The sequence below is a fragment of the Pantherophis guttatus genome, chromosome 2 (genome assembly GCF_059756535.1).
Source record: "Pantherophis guttatus breed Tessera chromosome 2, ASM5975653v1, whole genome shotgun sequence".
Classification (NCBI taxonomy): domain Eukaryota; kingdom Metazoa; phylum Chordata; class Lepidosauria; order Squamata; family Colubridae; genus Pantherophis; species Pantherophis guttatus.
The window spans coordinates 256,764,962-256,782,126 of record NC_142064.1 but is presented as its reverse complement, the minus strand read 5'-3'; the positions used below and the strand labels follow the sequence as shown (position 1 = coordinate 256,782,126).

Here is a 17,165-nt window from a genome sequence, read left to right as displayed (position 1 = left end):
ACCAATAGGGATGCTCAGCACCTCACTGAGGACTACGAGCATAGGCTTTCCAAGCAGAGGGAAGACCTGCGGGAGTACAAGGCCAGTTACTGGTACCTGGAGGCTCAGCAGACTGAGATGGTCAGCCAATCCCAGGCCATGATGCAGTCTCACTGGAACAAGGCCCTCCGGCTCATCACCACCAGCGGCACTTCCCTCCAGCCTTCACCCAAAGCCCCGCACCAGGGGGCTGAAAGAGAACCCAAGTCAGAATTTCTTCCCCCCTCTGACCCACACAAGAAGATCCCAAATGGGGAGATTCTGCAGCAACACAAATGTTCATTGCACGTATCCGTAGTTTGAGGACCCCTGATTTAGTGCAATATAAAAACTGCAAATAATTTTTCTGAGGACCACCACATTTTTCTCGTGGACCACCACTGGTCCATGGACCATCAGTTGGTGACCACTTTCCTAGAGGAGATAAACCCTGACTGCTCTTTAGTGGCCAGATCCTGAAGATGAAACTCAAATACTTTGGCCACCTATTGAGAAGGAAGGACTCACTGGAGGAGAGCCTAATGCTGGGTAAGGAAGAAGAAGGAGACGACAGAGAACGAGGTAGTTGGATCGAATCACTGAAGCAGTAGGTGTGAGCTTAAATGGACTCCAGAGGATGGTAGAAGACAGGAAGGCCTGGAGAAACATTGTCCATGGGGTCACGATGGATCAGACACAGGGGTGAAATGCTCCCAGTTCGGACTGGATCGCCCGAAAATCCCACGATCATCAGAGGCTTTTTTTTTTTTTTTTTACTTTTAAAAGCACTTTTTTTACAACTTCTTCCTTCTTCAGTTCCAAGTTGGGGGAAAGACACTGGATTCATGGAAGTTGCTTGGAGAGATGGCTTTAATGGTGAACAGGATCACATGGCTTGATGATGTTGGGTGAAGAAAAAAAGGGAAGAGATGCTGAGAGTGCCTGAGTTTTATGCCCTCTCTGAGCTTTTGCATTTGAGCTTGTATTCTGATTGGTTCTCAGACTCCCATGGGGCCATGCAGAGACAACTCTGTAGGCTGTGTTTTGAGTCCAAGTTTGGTTGAGCCTTGCTGGATGGTGCTAGAATGGAATAGAATAGAATAGAATAGAATAGAATAGAATAGAATAGAATAGAATAGAATAGAATAGAATAGAATAGAATAGAATAGAATAGAATAGAATAGAATAGAATAGAATAGAATTCTTTATTGGCCAAATGTGATTGGGCACACAAGGAATTTGTCTTGGTGCATACGCTCTCTGACTACATAAAAGAAAAGATACATTCCTCAAGAATCATAAGGTACAACACTTAACGATAATCATAGGGAAACAGTCAATATAAATCTTAAGGATACCAGCAACAAGCTTACAGTCAGACAGTCATAAGTGAGAGTGTAGAATAGATTGGCTCAGGGCTTAATGGCTCATTGACAAAGGTGTGGGGGGCCTGAGTTTCTGCCTCCCTTTTAGGGGAAATATTCTTCCCTTTTAATATTTCCTAAAATATCTCATTTTCCTAGGAGGGTGGGTGCTAACTTCCTACACTACCAATACCTTCTCTTTTATCTTAGATCAACTATAATGTCATCAACCAGATGGCTGAGAAAAATCATCATTTTCCTTTTTCATATCGGATGACCCCAAACCAAGAACCTCCTTACTCAGCAATCGTCCAGCTACTCCTGCATTTCCAATGGACGTGGATCGGGGTCCTTTCTCAGGACAATGAAAAAGGAGAAAAATTCAAAAGACGCTTGGAAGTCCTTGCTCTAAAAAATGGGATTTGCATTGTCCTCTCAGGAACCGTCCCAGAAGCAAATATGAAGACAAGTGCTGGAGAAACTCTCATGCAAGAAAAAAGAAAAATGTTCCATTCTCTTATCAAGAGTCAAATAAAAATTATAGTATGCCAACTGGATTTTCAGGCCTCAGGAATGTTAGCAATAATAATACAAACGATTGATATGACTAATACATCCATTGTGGGAAGGGTATGGATTGCAACAACTTTGACAGCTTCAAGTGTAGGTATTTTTGACCTCTTGGTTGATCTCCAAAATAAATATGCTTTGTTTTCCTTCCTCATCCAGACAAAGAGAAGGACTCAGTATTATTACATTAAATCTTATGCATCTATGTTCTTATCGTACGGAAAGGAAGCGTTCCAATGTTCTTATTCAAGTCCTGTGTTATCTAAGAAAGTTTGGAAAAAATGTAGAGAAAAGGAGAATTGGAAATTCCCACCCCATGATGTGATTACAAGAATCATGTCTCAGGACTCCTCCAGTATTTCCCAAATAATTCAAATTGTGGCCTGGGTCCTCAGTGCTGCCTCTTCCTCCCAACGGAGTAAGAGGAGAATGCAAGTTGGAGACCATCAACCACCCCAGATTGTACCACCATGGCAGGTAAGTCTCCTCCTTTGAGATTCCATTGATTCTCCCCTTCCAATTCCTCAATATTAAATTAGATGTAGAAAGGGGTGAAATATTCCAAAGAGCAGTTGCCCAGTTTGTGGTATTTGAGAGTGGGTGTCAATCCTGAAGCTGACCTGACCGAGGCCATTTTGATGCTTCAGTGTTGCCACATTGGAGCTGAGGAATAGAGAGGGAGGGGAGGAATAGACATAGCTGGAGTTTTGTAGCCAAAACAAAATACTTTCTCCTAGGAACCAAGGACATTCCCACCAATGGCCGGAGGGAGGATGAGTGAAGTCACCAGGCAACCGGATGACACCTTGATTGGACCATGTGACTGATTGTTTGGAAAGGGGAGGAAAACTTTTACTTTTAATTAGGTGAAAACTGTGGAAACATTTAGAGTCAGTTTTCACCAGCCTATGCCTATATGATATGTCCAATAAAACTGATATTTGAGGAATCTGCTTGTCTCAGAGTCCTGTTTGCTATGGGTCTATTACTTGGAACCCTGAGTTAGAGTGAGATGATAGAGAAACATCTTCCTAAGTTAAACAACCTGTGCTAGTTTGAGATGCTTTTGTGACAGAAATAGCTCTATGGTGACAACGTAATTTTCAAAATTAAATAAGCATCAGAATATTCCATCTCTTTGTGAGATGGGGTCATGGGGTTCAGATGGGCTTGTTGCTTGCATAGCTGGCTCCCTGCCATGTGGCAAAACAGCCCTGCCCGAGATCCTTGACATGATAGCCATCGTGGCAGTTGATACACCCCGGCTTATGGTCATGGGTGATTTCAACTTGCCGTCCATTGGTGAAACGTCTGAGACGGCTCAGGAGTTCATGGCTTCCATGATGGCCATGGACCTTAACCAGCTAGTTCATGGCCCCACCCACAGGGGGCGTCACACTCTGGACTTGATTTTTGTCTCTGGCCAGTGGTTGAGTGGTCTTGTTATAGGGGATATAGACATGGAACCCTTGTCATGGTCAGATCACTCACTCCTTTGCCTGGACCTTCGAACCGCTACACCGCGCCATAGGTAGGCGGAGCCAATAATTTGGGTCTGCCCCAGGTGCCTGATGGATCCTGATAGGTTCCAGATGGAGCTTGGGCCACTTCCTGAGAATCTGGCACATGACTCGGTTGAGGACCTGGTGGCTGCCTGGGATTGGGCGGCTGGTGGGGCCATGGATCGAGTCGTGCCTCTGCGGCCTCTGACCCGGTGCCGATCCCTCGTGGCTCCTTGGTTTACCAAGGAGCTGAGGGAGATGAAGCGCCAGAAAAGACGCCTGGAGAGCGGTTGGAGGGCCAGTCTCGCTGAATCTGACCGAACAGTGGTAAGGTCGCATATTAAGACCTACCTAGTGGCGATAAAAGTGGAAAAGTTTAATTACTTTTCCGCTCTTATTGCATCATCAGAGAATCGTCCAGCTGCCCTGTTCAGGGTGACCCACTCCCTGCTCCATCCAGGAGTGCGGGAGGACCCCCTGGAAGGCAGGGCTGAGGATTTCTGACAATACCTGTATCACAAAAACGCTCAGATCCGGGGGGATTTGGACTCTGACTAGGTAGATTCGGGCAGGGTGACGAGGAACAGTCTTGAGAATGTTATCTGGGAAGAGTTTGACTCTGTGAATCCGGATGATGTGGACAGGATTTTGGGAAGACTCAGTGCGGCCACATGTTTACTGGACCCGTGTCCCTCCTGGTTAGTACTGGCTTCCCGGTAGGTTACATGAGGCTGGCTCCAGGGAATTATTAACGCTTCGTTGAGTAAGGGTCACTTCCCCACAGCCTTGAAAGAGGCGGTGGTGAGGCCTCTCCTCAAGAAGCCCTCCCTGGACCCGGCAGTATTGGCCAACTACCGTCCTGTCTCCAACCTTCACTTCATGGCAAAGTTTGTTGAGAGTGTGGTCGCACGACAGTTTCCACAATTCCAGTCGGGTTTCAGGCCTGGGCACAGCATGGAAATGGCATTGGTCGTGTTGGTAGATGATCTCTGGAGGGCTCGGGACAGGGGTTGCTCCTCTGTTCTAGCCCTGTTAGACCTCTCAGCGGCTTTTGATACCATCGACCATGGTATCATGCTGCACCGGTTGGAAGAGTTGGGGATGGGGGGCACCATGTTATGGTGGTTCTCCTCCTTTCTCTCCGACCAGTTGCAGTCTGTGTTGGCAGGGGGGCAGAGGTCAACCTCGAGGCCTCTCATTTGTGGAGTGCCTCAGGGGTAGGTCCTCTCGCCCCTTTTGTTCAACATTTATGTGAAGCCGCTGGGTGAGATCATCCGTGGCTTTGGGGTGAAGTACCACCAGTACGCTGATGACACCCAGCTGTACATCTCCACCCCAGGCCACCCCAACGATGCCCTTGAAGTGATGTCTCAGTGCCTGGAGGCTGTGCGGATTTGGAGGGGGAGGAACAGGCTCAAGCTCAACCCTTCCAAGACTGAGTGGCTGTGGTTCCCGACATCCCGATATAGTCAGCTGACTCCATCGCTGACTATTGGGGGCGAGTCTTTGGCCCCCTCAGAGAGGGCACGCAATCTGGGAGTCCTCCTGGATACGCAGCTGTCCTTGGAGGAACATCTGATGGCTGTAGCCAGGGGGACATTTTGTCAGGTTCGCCTGATTCGCCAGTTGCGACCCTTTCTTGACCAGGATTCCATGTGCACAGTCACTCATGCCCTCGTCACCTCTCGCCTGGACTACTGCAACACTCTCTACATGGGCTCCCCTTGAAGAGCACCCGGAGGCTCTAACTGGTCCAGAATGCGACCACGCGGGTAATTACGGGAGCTGCTTGGCGCTCCCACATAACTCCGCTCCTGCGCGAGCTGCACTGGCTCCCAGTGGTCTTCCGGGTGCGCTTCAAGGTGTTGGTTACCACCTTTAAAGCGCTCCAGGCATAGGACCTAGTTATCTTCGAGACCGCCTGCTGCTACTGACAACCTCCCATCGACCTGTGTGCTCCCACAGAGAGGGCCTCCTCGGGGTGCCATCAGCCAAACAATGTAGGCTGGTGACCCCCAGGGGGAGGGCCTTCTCTGTGGGGGCACCTACCCTATGGAACCAGCTGCCCCCAGAGATAAGGAGAATCCAAGACCTCGGTGCCTTCCGCTGTGCCCTTAAAACTTTCTTTTTCCAGCAAGCCGGGCTGGCTTAACATATTTTTAAATATTTTAATTGGTTTGTCATTTTAAACTGGGGCCAAATTAATATATATTCTTTTAATTGTTTTTAATGTTTGTATTGTATGTTTTTATCTGGCTGTACACCCCCCTGAGTCCCTTGGGAGAAGGTGCGGTATATAAATTTGAAATAAAATAAAAATAAAATAAAATCAATCAATCCTCAACCCTTTATTGTGATCACAAAGTGATCTCCAAGCTATGGAGTTGAACTGGATTGTTTGTTCTGGATTAAGATTGAACTTTGCTACCTAAATCCGCTAACTTCATCTTGATCAGGTCTGATGGCAAAATTGTATTCTCCATCTTTTCCCATTACATGTTTTCCCATATCTGCAAATGGTCTTGCCCCAGATGGGGCTGTGATGGTGAAGCAGCAAAACATAGAACATAAAGTGTAGAATAATAAGAGTTTGAAAGGACCTCAGAGGCTGCGGCTGCAGGCATCTTGCGACAAGGGGACCGAGATACAGGCTGGCATTCAGCCCAGCGGCGATGGCTCAGCCCTGGCTTGCCTTCCCTGGCAGCCACCTAAGAGAGGAAGTTAAGGACAATAATGTGGCAAAGGGAGAGTGGGCAGTGGGCAGCATGTAGGCAGCGGCTCCAGGACAAGGCCGGAGCCAGGAAATGATGCATTCCCTGACCCGGTCGAGGTGGGCGGCAAGCGGGTGGTGGCTCTTTGGCAAGGCCGGAGACATGGAATGGTGATTTCCCTGACCCGGTCGAGGTGGGCAGTGAGTGGGTGGCAGCTGCAGGGCCTCAGGGAATCGCATGTGCCCGGGCCCCAGCACCAACCCAAGTCGAAGGGCGAACAGGCGGCATGCATTGCTTCCCTTTGGTGAGCTGAGCAGGTGAGGCGACTGGTGAGGCAAGTAGCCGGGCCGCATGGCAAAGGGAACTTATATAGGGTGGGAGTTGGTGGGTGGGCCGAGCAACCAGAAGCAGCGAGTGAGACAGAAGGGGTGAGAGAGTCGGAAGAGGTGAGCGGGCAAGCGGACGAGTGGGCATGTGTGGATCACCAGGGATTATTGCTACTGGTCTGGTGAACTGATGCCAATCATCCCTACCGGTTCACCCAAAGCGGTCCGAACCAGAAGGATTTTACCCCTGCTGTAACTGTTCTTGGTATCTTTTAGCCTCCATCCCCCTAATCATTTTTCTTGCTCATCTCTATAGTCTTTCCAGTGTTTCAATATCTTTTTTATATTGTGTTGACCAGAACTGGATGCAGTATTCTAAATGTGGTCTTACTAAGGCTTTGTAAAGCAATATTAGAACTTCATGTGATCTTGATTCTATCCCTTTATTAATGCAGCCTAGGATTGCATTGGCATTTTTGTCTGCTGCCACACATTGTTGGCTCATATTTAAGTGATTGTCCACTAGGACTCCAAAATCCTACTCACAGTTACTGGCATTAAGCCAAATTTCATGTAGTCTGTACCTGTACTGTTGGTTTTTCTTGCCTAAGTATAAAACCTTACTTTTATCTAATTTGAATTTCATGTTGTTAGGTAGGGGCCCATGTTCAATTTGTCAAGTTCTTTTTGGATCGTAAGTTGTGTTCTGGGGTGTTGGATATTCCTGCCAGCTTAGTGTCATCTGCAAATTTGATGAGTTCCCCTTCAATTCCCTTGCCTAGATATTTTTTGAAGATATTGAAGGGTGCTGGGCCTAAAATGGAAACTTGAGGTTCCCCATTGCTTACTTCCCTCCATGTGGATGAGGTTCCCCAGAGCACTACATCTTGAATATAATTTGTTAGCCAGTTACAAAGCCACTTGATGGTGGTGTTATCTATTCCATGTTTTCAAGAATGTGAGATAATGAATTACTTGGATGAGGGGATAGATGGGGAACTCATCAAATTTGCAGATGACACCAAGCTGGCAGGAATGGCCAACACTCCGGAACATAGGCTCAAGATACAGAAGGATCTTGACAGACTTGAAGATTGGGCACTATCTAACAAAATCAAATTCAATGGAGAAAGAAGTAAGGTTCTACATTTAGGCAAGAAAAACAAAGTGCACAGGTACAGTATATGTGGTACCTTGCTCAATAGTAGTAACTGTGAGGGGAATCTTGGAGTCCTAGTGGACAACCATTTAAATATGAGCCAGCAGTGTGCAGCAGCTGCCAAAAAAGCCAACACAGTTGTCGGCTGCATAAACAGAGGGATAGAATCAAGATCACGTGAAGTGTTAGTAACACTTTATAATTCCTTGGTAAGTCCATACTTGGAATACTGCATCCAGTTTTGGTTGCCACAATGTAAAAAAGATGTTGAGACTCTAGAAAGAGGACAGAGAAGAGCAACAAAGATGATTAGAGGACTGGAGGCTAAAACATATGAACAACCATTGCAGGAACTGGGTATGTCTAGTTTAATGAAAAGAAGGACTGGAGAGACATGATAGCAGTGTTCCAATATCTCAGGGGCAGCCAAGAAGAAGAGGGAGTCAAGCTATTCTCCAAAGCACCTGAGGATAGGACAAGAAACAATGGGTGGAAACTAATCAAGGAGAGATGCAACCTAGAACTAAGGAGAAATTTCCTAACAGAACAATTAATCTGTGGAACAACTTGCCTCCACAAGTTGTGAGTGCTCCAACACTGGACGTTTTTAAGAAGATGTTGGATAGCCATTTGTCTGAAGTGGTGTAGGGTTTCCTGCCTAAGCAGGGGGATGGATTAGAAGACCTCCAAGGTCACTTTCAACTCTTCTCTTCTCTTCTCTTCTCTTCTCTTCTCTTCTCTTCTCTTCTCTTCTCTTCTCTTCTCTTCTCTTCTCTTCTCTTCTCTTCTCTTCTCTAAATATTTGAAAAACAACTGTAAATTCCTGGAGAATGACTGAAAGAAGCTTCCCATGAAATGCTGAATCGATCTGTTTCAGACTGTAGTGGTGATTTGAAGAGGTTGAATTATTCAGAGTACCAACAATCCGGAATAATAGCAAGAGAAATATTGAATAAAGGGTCAAATTGGAATGTTTTTTTTTCCTGCAGCTTCATAAGTTTCTGAGCAACTTCCAAAATCACAATATTTCCAGAGATGGGATTTCTTTTGATGAAAATGGAGTTCCTGTTGGTGACTTTGATATCATGCAGTGGACATCAGCTTTGAACAAATCAGATGCAGGGGTGAAAATTGGGAATGTAGAAAGACAAGCCTCCTCGGAAGTCAAGATATCTGTCAATCAAAGCGCCATCCAATGGCCAACTTTATTTAACAAAGTAGTTGAGGCTGCTTGGATTTTGCTCTTCTATTTATCTCCATATGTGGAAATTTTTCTGCTCAGAAGTAATTCTTATTGAGGCCAGTTGAGTTACCCTTCAATTCCCTCACTTCCAAATAAGAGAACTTAAAGCCTCATTAATTCATTAGATATCATTTTACTTTAGAGGTTTTACAATAATCTATCAAACACTGGAATCTGCTGCATTGTATTGCGGGATTTGCAATCTACATTATTAAACTGGAATACGTTGCCATAACTTATAGTACATCGAATTTATCTTCTTTTCAGTAAGGGAAAATCCAGAATGTCTATGGAGATTCTCAGTCATCCAGGTTGTATCAAAGGTGCTTTTTCAAAAGGCACCTGGACTTTGTTTTCCCTTGAAGATGTTTCACTTCTCATCCAAGAAGCTTCTTCAGTTCTGACTGAATGGTGGAGGATGGAAAGATTTGGAACCGCTGAAAAGACTGTGTTGTAAACAGGATATAGATATAGATTCAGCAATCGCAGGAAGGTTCCACACCCGTTTGCACTATTCAGGTGGCCCTGAGGGTGCAGATAAATTTCAAGTGGCCTCAACAACTTTCAGAAAGTCTGCTAACGACCAGATGTCTGCAAGGATTATAAATCCTTCCATACTTCACCATTCAGTCAGAACTGAAGAAACTTCTGGAATGAGAAGTGGAATGTCTTTAAGGGAAAACAAAGATCAGTTGTCTTTTGAAAAAGCACCTTTGGGAGAAAAATCCAGAATATGAAAAGCAAAGATGGAGAAAAAATATATACAGTATTTTTCAGAGTATAAGACGCTCCAGAGTATAAGGTGCACCTTGGTTTTGGAGGAGGAAAATAAGAAAAAAAATATCTGCCTCTGCCTACCAGCATCCATCAGTATTCAGCTGGCTAGCATCCTGTCAGTGTGTGAGAGAGTTGAGGACTGTTTGGAAACTGAAACAGTATTTGCTGTGGGAGCAACATGAAAGGAGCCTGGGCGTGGCTTAGGTTGATTATTCTAAAGCTGCATGCTGTGCTGATATCTGAAACTGAAACTGAAACTCCTCTGTTCTACTTGTGTTTTCCTTGCTGCTGCAAACTGTGACAGTCCTTGCACAAACAGCCAGGTCAGCTTCAGCATATTATTGCAGCCTGATTCAGTATGAGCAGCTGATTGGCGGGTAGACTCCCAGAATACCCCCAATCAGCTGTTCCAGACTGCAGGTATTGCCGAAGACCATTGCTTCCTCCATGCCTCGCATTTTTGACTATGTTCGGTGTATAAGATGCACTGAAATTTTCACTCTCTTTTGAGGGGGAGGGAAGTGGGTCTTATATTCCAAAAAATACGGTAAGTTATATCATTCATACACATGCCCTCAGGAGTAACACCTTTTGTAATGGAACTACTTTCCTTTGGAGAAAAAAAATAAGGCAGTGAGTCTGTTTTGGGATCTACAATAGAGATTGATAGAGAAAGAGAATGATCTTTCATTTGCCCCTTGCAAGTAGAGTAATTACAGTTCATGCCACTACTTCTTGACTGATTTCGCTCAATGTGCTCCTGAGCTTTTGAAAGCCACTTGATTTCAGTAATTCCTTCTAATTCATACAGTATATCACCCTGACTAATATTTCTGTTTATGTTTAGATGGTGCCTTATTCAAGATGTAGAGAAAGTTGCTCCCCAGGTTATGCCAAGGTTGTGAGAGAGGGAGCCCCAGTTTGCTGCTATGACTGTTCTCTGTGTATGGAAGGAACATTCTCTGGGCAAGAAGGTACAGTACGTGGCTCCAAGAATAACCAAAAAAAAAAAATCAAGATACAATCAATATTCTATCTTGTTTTTGGGAGGGATATTTGATAAAGAAGCAAGAAAAACATTAAATTTCTTGAAGGCATCCACAAACTTCAAAGATTGGGCACTATCACCAAATTTGGATGATGTGAACATTAAAACATATAATGAAAGGTTGATGATTTCTACTGAGTTGTTACTTTTTTGCTTGGTTTTGGGAAAGAGGATAGTTTTGAGAGCTGATAATCACATTCATCTTCAGCTTTTAAAAAGACTGTTTGATTATTTTAATGTTGTATAATATTAATATCAGTGGGGAGAAATATTATTCTTTGAAAATGAAGTATTTGATTTCTGATGCAGTTTTCATGCTCCTACAGCTGCAGAAACAGATTCTTGCTAACCATTTTTTTTCTCAGATGCAGCCCATTGTGAAAAGTGTCCAGATGACCAGTATTCCAATAAGAAGCGAGATCAGTGTGTCCCCAAAAATATAAGCTTCTTATCCTATCAAGAATTGTTGGGACTCATCCTGGCTTTCTTTGCCATCGCTTTGTCCCTAATCACCGCCTTTATTCTGGGAATCTTCATGAAATACCGAGACACTCCCATAGTCAAAGCCAACAACTGTGAACTCACCTACATCCTCCTGGTTTCACTCCTGCTTTCTTTCTTGACTTCCCTTCTATTCATTGGTCGCCCCGTGAAAATGACCTGTCTCCTTCGACAAACCATTTTCAGTGTTGTTTTCTCAGTTGCTGTGTCTTCCTTGCTGGCCAAGACTGTCATGGTGGTGGTGGCCTTTCTGGCCACAAAGCCAGGCAGCAGCATGAGGAAATGGCTGGGGAAGAGTCTGGCCAACTCTATTGTTTTATTCTGCTCTGGTATTCAAGTAGGCCTCTGTATGATGTGGCTGGGAGTCTTTCCCCCATTCCCAGATTCTGACTTTCATTCCCAACCAGAACACATCCTGCTGCAGTGCAATGAAGGCTCTGTCACCATGTTCTACTCTGCTCTTGGCTACATGGGTTTTTTGGCTGCCATCTGTTTCTTGGTGGCATTTCTGGCTCGAAATCTGCCAGGGGCCTTTAATGAAGCCAAACTGATCACCTTCAGCATGTTGGTTTTTTGTAGCGTTTGGATCTCCTTTGTTCCCACTTATCTGAGCACCAAGGGGAAATACATGGTAGCCGTGCAGATCTTCTCCATCCTGGCCTCTGGCCTGGGTTTACTGGGCTGCATCTTTATCCCCAAATGCTACATTATTATCCTGAGACCTGACATGAACACCAAGGAACATCTGATGATAAAAAATCATTAAGTCTCCTTTTGCTGGTGTTTATTTTTGTACAGTTTACATGCAGCATAAAATCACATGCTTTGAAGTAATGTTTTCTGTGTTGTCACTTATCTTTCTTCATTCCATGAGAATTTTGAATTATAATAATTATAATAATTGAACAACAGATAGCGACAGATCTAACAAAATGGGAGAATTTGCAGCTATCATTGATAGGGAAAATATCAACTATTAAAATGAATATACTGCCCAGACTTTTATACTTATTTCAGACAATTCCAATTAAGTTGTGGAAAAAATATTTTAAAGATTTAAATAAAATGGTGTTAAAATATATATGGCAGGGCAAAAAGGCAAGGATAAAACTAAAATTGATGCAAGATGTTAGATCAAGAGGAGGTTTTGGTTTGCCGGATTGGGAATTATATTATCAAGCTTGTAACTTGATGTGGATTAAAGAATAGCTTAACGCTAAGGAATATTAGATTGTTGACTTTAGAAGGACATGATTTATTGTTGGGTTGGCAGGCTTTTATGTGGTATAAAAGTACAAAAGTACAGGGTTATTTCAGAAGACATATGATATGAGAGTCTTTGTTATTAAACTGGGAGAAGATTAAACAATGTTACTATTTAAAAATTCCAGTCTGGTTATCACCTATTGAAGCAGTCTCATACGCAATAACATTTAGAAAGGAACAAATTGTTAGATATGGTGAATTATTAAATGAAAGGGGTGAACTTAAGTCGAAGCAAGAACTAGAAGAACAAGAGTTTGAAATGGATTGTTTTTCATATATGCAAATACAGTCAAGATATGATGAAGATTCTAAAAAGGAGGGTTTTTATAATAACTTGACAAACTTAGATAAAATCTTAACAGGTTCTGATGACCATGTAATTAAAAAATTGTACAGTCATTTATTAGAAGTAAAATTGGCAGAAGAACAAGTTAAAGAAACAATGATTGCATGGGGGAAAAATGTGGGTCATGGGATTGACTTAGAGAAATGGGAAAAAATATGGTTGCAGAATTATAAAATGACAATGTCAACAGCATATTTAGATTTAGATTTAGATTTTATTAAATTTGTATACCGCCCTATTCCCGAAGGACTCAGGGCAGCGAACAGGCACAGGATAAAATACAGAAATACAAAAGTTAAAAACAATTTAAAACCAAATTAAATAATTTAGCCCACGACAATTAAAATCCCAATAAATTTAAAACAAATTAAAAATTACAATTTAAAATTTAAAAAGGGGAGAAAAAATTAGGCCAGGCCAGCTTGTTGGAATAAGAGGGTCTTAAGAGTACGACGGAAGGTGCGTAGATCCGGGATCCTCTGTATTTCCGGGGGGGAGCTCATTCCAGATAGTAGGTGCCCCCACAGAGAAGGCCCTCCCCCTGGGAGCTGCCAGTCGACACTGCTTGGCTGACGGCACCCGGAGAATCCCCTCTCTATGAGAGCGTACCGGCCGGTGTGAGGGTATTTGTGGTAGTAGGCAGTCCCGTAAATAACCAGGTCCTAAGCCATGGAGTGCTTTGAAGGTGGTAACCAAAACCTTGAAGCGCACACGGAAGACCACTGGGAGCCAGTGCAGCTCGCGCAGGAGAGGTGTTACACGGGAGCGCCATGTTGCTCCCATAACCACCCGTGCGGCCGCACTCTGCACCAGTTGGAGCCTTCGGGTGCTCCTCAAGGGGAGCCCCATGTAGAGAGCATTACAATAGTCCAGGCGGGAGGTGACGGGGGCATGAGTGACTGTGTGTAGGGAGTCACAATCCAGAAAGGGACGCAACTGGCGAATCAGGCGAACCTGATGAAAAATCCTCCCGGTCACGGCCATAAAGTGCTCTTCTAAAGACAGCCGTGAGTCCAGGAGGACGCCCAAGTTGCGAGCCCTCTCCGTGGGGGCCAGCGATTCGCCCCCAATAGTCAGCGATGGCGTCAACTGACTATATCGGGATGTCAGAAACCACAGCCACTCGGTCTTGGATGGGTTGAGCCTGAGCCTGTTCCTCCCCATCCAGATCCGCACAGCCGGATAAATATAAGGAAAATCTGTATAAGATGTTTTACAGGTGGCATTTACCTCCGGCAAGAATAGCCAGAATGTACAAGAATAAATCGGAGAAATGTTGGAAGTGTCATCAGACTCCGGGCTCATATTACCATATGTGGTGGACATGTGCAGAAGCTAAAAGATATTGGACTAAAATCCACAAATGGTTGGAAAAAATGACAAAGAAACATATTGACTTTAAACCAGAGATATTTTTATTGGGGATTTTACCAGAAATATACAGTAGAGAAATGAGATATTTAATTGTGAATGTTTTAATGGCAGCTAGAATTGTATTTGCTAGAAACTGGAATTAGGGAACAAGGAGACAAACAATATTATTTGATATGGGATTTATTTTATCAATGGTTAGACAAGAAAGAATGGAAATGAAATATGAAATATGATATGGATAAGATAATAAAACATATAAAGGGGTTTTTTTTTCCCCCTTATAGAGGACAATTTACTGTTAAATAATTGGTAAATGAGAATAATAAAGTAATAAACTGTTAAATAAGAAAATGATGGATAGAGGATTAAGCACAAAAGATTTGTAACCGATCAATACACTTTCTGTAATTGTAATGGATGATAATTGTTTTATGTTTTAAGTTTTGTTTAAAAATAAAAAAAAATCCAAAAAAAAATATAATAATTGAATAGTAAAGTTGCTAAAACAACTCAAATTATCTGAAATAATCATATCCTTCAATTGTCCAAATCTGAATTCATATTATGAAATTAATAAAATTTCTGAAACCAGGCCAGATAAACTGTAACCAGAGATGTTGTGATATGGTTTTTATGATTAAATTAAAGACTATGGCTAATGGTGATGTATGTTTTTGTTACTATATAAATTGGTTGTGCGGCTGTTATATTTTATTTTCTGGGGTGATGTTCTGAATTTTTTTAAAAAACTAGTTAATTTAAAATATATATTTGATTGATCTCTTCTGGCTGGATAATGTACGATTACTCAAAGATAGATAAATAAGATAGATAGATAGATAGATAGATAGATAGATAGATAGATAGATAGATAGATAGATAGATAGATAGATAGATAGATAGCAGAGATCAAGAAAGAGAAAAACAGAGAGACAGATAACAGTCTATATATTCAGAATAGATCAAATTTCAACATGAACTTTGGAGCAACTTTAATTTTTTTTTCTCCATCGCTTTGAATAAATTAATGAGACAAATTATTATTTTTAACAGTCTTCAGTCAAAAGAAAAATATGTACAGCTCTGAGTGATGGGGGGGATCATGTAGACATGCTCTGACATCATAAGCACATCTCATAAGATGTGCTTATGAGAATTAAAATTGGTTCCTGTTTTTTATCCATGTCCATATCCATGTCCATATCCATTTCCATTTCCATATACTGTACATACAGTAGCATACAGTGCTTTATATATACAAGGCACTGTGAAGTGTTATATAAGTCTGCTATTGCTATTGCTATCATGAAGAAGTCAATAATGGGCCATTGTTTTAGATTAATGCCCCAGGGAATTTTGATTAGATCTTCTTTGTAAACATTAAGATTGATAGTCCCTTCTACATTTTGAAAGACACAAGACATTTAACAGGGGGCTCCAATAGCAATAGCGCTTAGACTTATATACCGCTTCATAGTGCTTTACAGCCCTCTCTAAGCAGTTTATAGAGTCAACTCATGATTAACTCATTCTGGAGTATCTAACCTTCACTAAAGAAGATGGCCTCATCCACACCAGACAAAATAAGAAGGAATTATAATGGCCCACTGCCTAATTCAAGAGTGTTGAACTGTTTTTCCACATTTAAATCTTTACAATCTCAAGAATAAGTTTGGAGACTAAAAAACAATCAAACTTCCCTGAATTGTTCCTTTCTCGACTCTCAAATTAGGATTATTCTCCTGAGTCAAAGAAAACTCTTTTCTCCAGTGGCACACTTTTATGGCCAAGGCTCGTTCCCAATTCCCCTTCTAATTATCAAAATCATGATTATTTATTCTCCTTTGAACAAGGTTCATGGGATTTCCATCACCACAATTAGTTGTTAATCTATGTGACAACAAATGGCATAGACAGCATGTGATAATCTGATTTGTAACAGCCTCCTGTGATGAGATCAGAGTTTGAGGAAAAGCTGGGCAAATACTCTAGCAGTCTGAAATTGCAGATAGCTCTTCCAAATCTGGGGGCAAACTGGACCTTCTTCACTATAGCTGTGGTCTTTTTGTGATCTCTGAGATTTAGCTCTGTGCTGAAGAAAGAACTCTAGGAAGGATCTCCTGCAGTATACTGTATGTCAAATGCTGCTGCTGCTGCATATCCAGCTTTTTCTGCTTCAGTTTCTGTCTCAAATTCCCTGTGTCAGTACGCTGATGAAATGTCCATTTAAGGTGATCATAGAAGAAAACGAGTGGTTCCATTACTACAAGCCAGGAGACTACTGGATTACGGGAATAATGTCTGCACTCGTAGCTTCATTGTACCCATTTTCATTCTCCAAGCCTCCAACCCATCAACTGAAAAGGTAATTGTCAACTCATCCAAGGATTCTGGTGATTGATTTTACTTGCTCCAATGTCTTTTCTTTATTTTATTTTAATACAAACTGTCAGATGTAAATGCCTTATTCTCTAATGTGTAAATAGTACATGAACGGGGTATCAGGGGTTAACTTATTCTTCACTTCTTAATGTATTCATAATTCACCACTCCCACATATAGCTCCACCCACTGTATATATAAGGAGCTACGTGCACCCTTTTCCTTGCTTCTATCTGTGAATATTCAGTGAATATAGAATGCCTATTGTAAATAAAAGGAAATATATTTAAACCTTTAATTCTTACTAATCTTATTGAGTCTGATCCTGAAAATATTGCAACAAGCTGGTAGCAGAGGATGGTTAATTGACTCAATAAAAACTTAAAAATGTCTAAGAAAGATAGGCCCAACACCAGGGCCTACAGCAAAGAAATGGAAACAGAACAAGAAATAATCAACGAATCCACAAACGCAATTTCGAGAGAATCCGAAGAATACACCACTGAAGACGAAGAAATAATAGATGAAAATGATGACCAGGAGGAAATCGAGATAAAGAATAACGAACTCAGGTCAGA

The 17,165-nt window shown here is 42.4% G+C and overlaps 1 protein-coding gene and 1 long non-coding RNA gene across 2 annotated transcripts; both read left to right on the top strand.

Annotated features, from left to right (window-relative positions):
- Window positions 1-1,592: 1,592 nt before the first annotated feature.
- On the top strand, window positions 1,593-2,901 carry LOC117657862 (uncharacterized). Its single transcript, XR_015731982.1, has 2 exons — window positions 1,593-2,429; window positions 2,690-2,901. It is a non-coding gene; the product is annotated as an uncharacterized LOC117657862 (long non-coding RNA).
- A 7,633-nt stretch (window positions 2,902-10,534) lies between these two features.
- LOC148115628 (vomeronasal type-2 receptor 26-like) lies at window positions 10,535-12,087 on the top strand. Its single transcript, XM_087885089.1, has 2 exons — window positions 10,535-10,644; window positions 11,084-12,087. The coding sequence occupies exons 1-2, from the start codon at window positions 10,617-10,619 to the stop codon at window positions 11,983-11,985; spliced, it is 930 nt and encodes a 309-aa protein (XP_087741215.1). The 5' UTR covers window positions 10,535-10,616; the 3' UTR covers window positions 11,986-12,087.
- Window positions 12,088-17,165: the final 5,078 nt, after the last annotated feature.